Source organism: Apteryx rowi, unplaced genomic scaffold (assembly GCF_003343035.1).
Source record: "Apteryx rowi isolate R43461 unplaced genomic scaffold, aptRow1 scaffold_276, whole genome shotgun sequence".
Lineage (NCBI taxonomy): Eukaryota > Metazoa > Chordata > Aves > Apterygiformes > Apterygidae > Apteryx > Apteryx rowi.
In genome coordinates, this window is record NW_020449152.1 from 451,362 (window position 1) to 457,361 (window position 6,000).

General features: G+C 39.6%; 1 protein-coding gene across 2 annotated transcripts in view; it reads right to left on the reverse strand.

Annotated features, from left to right (window-relative positions):
* The window catches only part of PDE1C (phosphodiesterase 1C), a 372,931-nt gene extending 367,225 nt beyond the window's left edge, over positions 1 to 5,706 (reverse strand). For both annotated transcript variants that reach the window (XM_026068589.1, XM_026068590.1), the window contains exon 1: positions 5,649 to 5,706. In XM_026068589.1, the coding sequence (XP_025924374.1) occupies positions 5,649 to 5,691 (43 nt within the window). In that variant the 5' untranslated portion in view covers positions 5,692 to 5,706. The remainder of the gene's footprint in view (positions 1 to 5,648) is intronic.
* Positions 5,707 to 6,000: the final 294 nt, after the last annotated feature.

The following is a 6,000-nucleotide window of genomic DNA, read 5'->3' on the forward strand; positions in this document are numbered from 1 at the left end:
CAAAAGGACTGTCTGGCTGCATTCATCTAAAAAAATGTTCCTGGTCACACAGTACTCTTTCCTTAATCCACTTGGAACCAAGTTAATCTTTCCACTAAGCACAGGTAACTTACCTGTGCCATAACACTACCTGAATAGATGAGAATGAGTCTGCAATAGAAGGAACAAGGGCATCCAGGTTTATCCAATTGCTGATGCTGGATGCTGTACCTAGGCTATCTAAGGAGTTCAGAGTTGTGCCCTAGAGTGGTTTGTGCATTACAATTGCTAAATCACAAGATCTGTCTCAAACCCCTCAAAGAATGGGGACCACTCCAGAGGTCTTCAGAAAGGGAGAGAAGTTCCCTACCCAAGTATTTTTTATCCAAAGAGAAGAAATGCTGACCTGAAAATCAAGGGGCCGTGAGTTCCATCTCCTCCACAGGGAGGTATTAAATATTTGTCTTTCATCCCCAACCTTTACTACTAGGAAAATAACTGTATTCAAAAGGATCGTAAGTATCAGTGGATTTCTAAATGAGACTCTGGGAAGAACTGAGAATCTAATATTTAAACACAAAACTTATCTATTTAAACTCTGCCTTTTAGACTACAAGCTCTCTGCAACTATGATGCTAACCACAACCTTTTCTACCATCAAGATAAAACCAAGTTTCCTGCTAACTACTGTTATCTCTTCTATAAGCATGCCATGTATGTTGTTATACATAAATTATTAATCTAACAAACTGCTGGCAATGTGCACCCTATATGCTCAAAAGGGTAATAAAGCTGTGTACTACTGCTTTAATTATTCCTTTAGCTGAAGTATCAGAGGTCTGTGCTTTGGAGCAGAAGGCCATGGACACAGCAACCATTGGCTAAACAGTATGTTTTCTGAAAACTCCCTATTAACATTTTGGCAACATGCCCCTGCTACATTATAAGAGCCAGATATCACCACCTTGAATAATGTCAGCCATTTAGCTTTTCACAGCAATACCTCAGACACATACTTAACAGAAACCTTCGAATTAAATCAGTATTTTACTCTTTTTACTCATTTTCATCCAGTTAATCCAGTTAAGAATGACTGAATTCTGATCTATCATATTTCATAGCAGTAACCACATTGCTAACCAAAAATTAGCAAGTTTTATAGCATTGCACGCTCTTAGCCCGAAACAGTCCTTAAGAGCCCAATTTAGATACATATATCTCACTTGCTTAATACAAATTTAGCCTCCTAAATTATTCCTTTTTCCATAAACAGCCAGCACTAGAGCCCTGAGGTACCGTAAGTAAGTAATTAATATAGATGTATTTTTGTAGGCACATATTGCCAGAAGTCAGACACTTTGTGTAGATTTGCATTCATTATAGGATACGCGTCTGGATATCCTAGAAAATTACACGAAAGAAGACAGTAGAGAAGTAGATAAAAGTAGAAAACAATCAATAAAAATCCATGGAAATAACACAGTATGGAAGGAATGACAGATCTCCAGCAAAACGTTGGATGTTACTGGAGGAAGGGCACAACACAAAGAATGCTGTTTCCCAAACAGTCAAATCAAAACCTTAAGTATTCTTGTTGATCTGAGGAAATTGTTTTGCATGCTTACTCTTGCAGCTCACATCCCCAAAACCTTCCACCAAACTAATTTCTCCTTCCCCCTTCTGTCTTCTCGGTAGTACTGGATATATGATACTGCTTGGGTTTCTAGAGATAATGACATCGCTAACAAATTGTGTCACAAAGTCCAAGGGATGAAAACACAACATTCAAACTACCTCCTGTCTTCCTATACCTGGCCGTCTTTCCCCTTGTGTAATCAACTTGCCTGTTTTGCTGCAATCCTATGAGAGCTTACTGGCAAAAGATGAGAATTTCTTTTCAAGAGTTAGGGATAATAAAACAGAAGTGTGAAACAGCAACCCATTTGTTGGTTACCTTCTCTATCATAGTTTAGCTCTACTTATAAAGTTCCCAAGTCTGCAAAGACTTATGTATGTAACTGTGAGTACAGCACTTTTGATGCATGCAAGCATTTAGAGCTTTAGGACTTTGAATTGATGCCCATTGTTCTAATGTATGCACAACTCTATCTTAAAATGTGTCCTATAAAATAGAAGAAATGTATTATGAATAAAACATTTTCAGAAAAGTATCCAAAGCAAATATATCACATTTCAACCACAGATTAACCATAGATAATGTATTCCAAAGAACACTAATGTTTCCACATAGCCTTTTTCATTAACCTAGGAAAAACATCTGTCATTGATTTACTCCCACACTACATGAAACAAAAGATGACTAACTGAAACCTCATTAACTACTATGCTCTCTGATTGTAAGGACTGGGACTGTTTGGCACCTGGGCAGAGAGACAAAGCATCTCACTGAGTCCTCTCATCCTTCTTACTCACTGCAGATAATGTGGCAAGTCCTTGTCATTTTATGGAGGAGGTGGGAGGTGTAGCATTTGTGATTGGACATGAAACATTAATTTAACATCTGAGGGCTCTATAAAGGACTGTTAGGTTGCTAGGAGAAAACATGGAATGTTTGTTTGCAAGCCAGCAGTGGAAAAGAGCACTTGTGCTTCAGGTGGAGGGCCAGGAAAGGGCTCTGAAGGTACCAGAGAAATCAGTGGCTGCAGGACTCCTGGTTAACGGAAACATGGCAGTGAAATCAGGTGTGCAGGACTGGAGGCCAAGCAGTCATTGATAATGATATTTAAATTAGTTTTTCAGTAGAAACTCCCTGTGCTTGAGCAGATGAAGGATGAAAGAGTTAATTCAAAAGTTTTTAGCACTAATTAATAAACGAAGGCTTGATGGCTAAGTCAGGAGCGGAGATCTGGTGACTGAGTGTCACTGCAGTAGCAACACCCCATGGATCAGCAAGCAACCCACTCCCTGGGACAGGGCTCATGGGACAAAGAAGCAAGGCCAGGAGTAACCAAACAGGCAAGCTAGAGGCCTGCTCATACAGTAATCCAAGTTAGGAATGACACTCGTGACTCTCATCCACTACTGATGAACACAGTCTGCCCTAAACAAACAAACATTCACAAGTTAGGACACTGTATCACAAGATGTATTTGAATCTGGATTTTGAGGTATTTCTTAATACTTGGTAAATCTGCAAAATATTTTGCAATATTAAGTATAACTTGAAGTTATATAATAAAGTTTTGAGCTGCTAAATTCTTGCTGAGAATGAGGGAGAGACCCTCACTTTGGTGTGAGCTAGAAAGTGTTTACCTTGACAGAGTAGTATTCTGTCTTTCCTCACATAATCTTTTTGTTCATTTCTGCTTCAACCCACTATCAGGCTTTCCTTTTTCTTGAACTGTGTCAAGAATTAGAAGCACAGAGCCAGCTTCACATCATTCAACACATGAATGCAAATACTGTGTCCCGCATTTACCTGGCATTATCAGGAATAGCCAGTAAGTCATGTGATTTAGAGACTGTTGCACTGTACCAGAATAAACCAATTTCCTCTATTGTCTGAGGCCTTATGATCAATAAATCAGTAGAGATAAAGTAAGGTTTCATTAATTTATGCCTTTCTTCTCATTCATATGTCATACTGTAAATATATTTTTTCCCTGCAATCATAGAATCTGACCCTGAATTATGCATTATGAAACTGTGACTTAAAGACTGGGCCTTAAGATTAATAAAACCATCGGAGCCCACTTTGCAAACTGTAATTGAAATATGTTTTGCTCTTAAGTAGATGCAAATGTGCTTTAGTGGAAATGCCACATGCTGGTACCTGTGGCATTTCAGGTCGGATTGTGTCAGCCCCTTTCTTTGACATATCTGATGGAAACCAACCAGAATAGCACATTTCATTTCCCAGGGTCCCTGTAACCACACTACCTGCAGCTCAGGAAGCTACCAGATAAGTCCCTTGAGGAGCAATGTCTCCAGGAATTCTCACAAGAGCAATGCACCTCTCCCCACCAACATTTCAAACCTTGGCTAAAACTGAGCCTTTAAGTTTGATGCAAGCAAAACACAGTCAAGTCAAATAGTTCCTGAAGCATTGGACTGTCTTTCGGTCTCCTTCAATTAAACTGAATCAGCCTCAAAACACAGTATCTTGTCTATTTGTTTAATTAGGCAACCAGTGTAAGACATCATTCCTAAGTTTAATTATATGGTTTACAACATAAGGGAGGAAATTATTTTCTATTACATTTGACACTGCTAAGCTGATATTAGTATATGTTCCTGACATAAACAAGAAGAATATATTAAAAATACTTCAAATGTCTGCAACAAATGCAAGGGTGATACCACTGCTGAGAATAACAAGTTCGAGAAATATTTAGATCTAGAATGTGCAGCTAAGCAACAACAAACACCCCACGAACTTAACTATTAGTTTGGAACTATCAGCAGCAGATCAATGCCTCCAGGCTTACCACAGTACTCACTCTTAGCTGAACTGACTACAACACTGATGATGTACTTAGAAAGATTTTTAAAGTATTGGAAGACCACAACCAATGAATCACTCAGAGGAAAAAAAATGCTAACATGAATGCCCTGAATAAATAGGGTCCAAATGTATTTTATTACCAAATTAATTCCGGTATTATTCCTTCAACCCAAATTCCAATTAAAATGCATATTACTCCAGATGTGCTGGAGAAAATTAGACCTAATAGATTGTATATTTCACTGTGCATACTCTTTTCTCCTGTAGTGTGAAGAGTTAGAAAGCATAATTAGATAAATCCAAAGGGCAAACTGTCAGTACCAACTGCTATCACTATGTCTATTTCAGGGTATTACAACACTGCGGATCTCACCATATTATTCTGAATTATTGAGTAATTTGTCATGTTTGCATTACAAGGTTGATCACATACCAGCCACATTGTACTGAAGATAGAACTGCTGGCCTTGAAGTGAAAAGATATGAATGATGAGGAAATGCTGAGTAAGAAAGATATAAAAAAAATTGATGGGATATAAAAACAATTGCTCCAACTCATACTACGTCATAAACAGGAAATATTAAAAGAAGGAATGGTATGAAAGAAAAATGTCACCATGGGCACTCCTCATGAAGGAGCGCCCAGGAGCCTGCACTTAAAAATAAGGAGCCACACATTGCATTTAGTTAAATCAGTACCCTTAAGCTTTGTTAAACAACTCTTTTTAAATACGTTGTTCCTTGTTTATGCAATCTAACAAGTAGAAATGACAAAGAAGAGTTATGAAGCAAGCCTCATTAAACAGTTACACTCACCCATCACCTAATATAACTGGAGGTATATATACAAGACAAAGTTGATGTTAAGCAGCATAAAAAGCAGAATATTTACTTTGAGTATGTAACTTTGCTTTCATATGAGATATATCCCTCCCTTCCCTTTGCCACTTCTTATAGATTTGCAACCAATGCAGCATGCAGACTTATGCTTTTATTACTCCTGACTGAATAAAACACACTGATCATTTTAAATCATCCAGAAATCTTGTGCATTGTTCTGAAATTGAAGGACAGCAATGGAAAAACTTGACACACACAATATGACCAGAAGTCTTGGCTGAGTAAGTTTAGACACAGAGGGAGCAATTTCAAGCAGCCAGCATCCCTTTAAGAACAGTTCCAAGAAGAAACTCCTAACACTTACCAAGCTCATTCCTCATCCTAAAGCTATACCTGGACGCTTGCATGAGAAAACTGGAAGACGTAATAAAATTTCCAGGAGTTTGCTTCCTCGCCTTTGTCAGGCCCCCTCCCCATATCACACTTCCAGAGCAAACGCTGCTCTGCTTTTAAACAAACCTCTCCGACTCCTTGCTATAACGGAGGGAGAGGTCTGCATGTGCCCCCGCACCCGTCCGGGTGTCACCGCCGCAGCGCCCCCGCCCACCCCCTCGGGCTGGCACGACCAGCCGCCTGGGCGATGACGCCGCCGGGGCGCACGCCGCGCCGAGGAAGCCGGCGGGGGCTGCGGGCAGCGGCCGTGGCCGCGGCGGGGA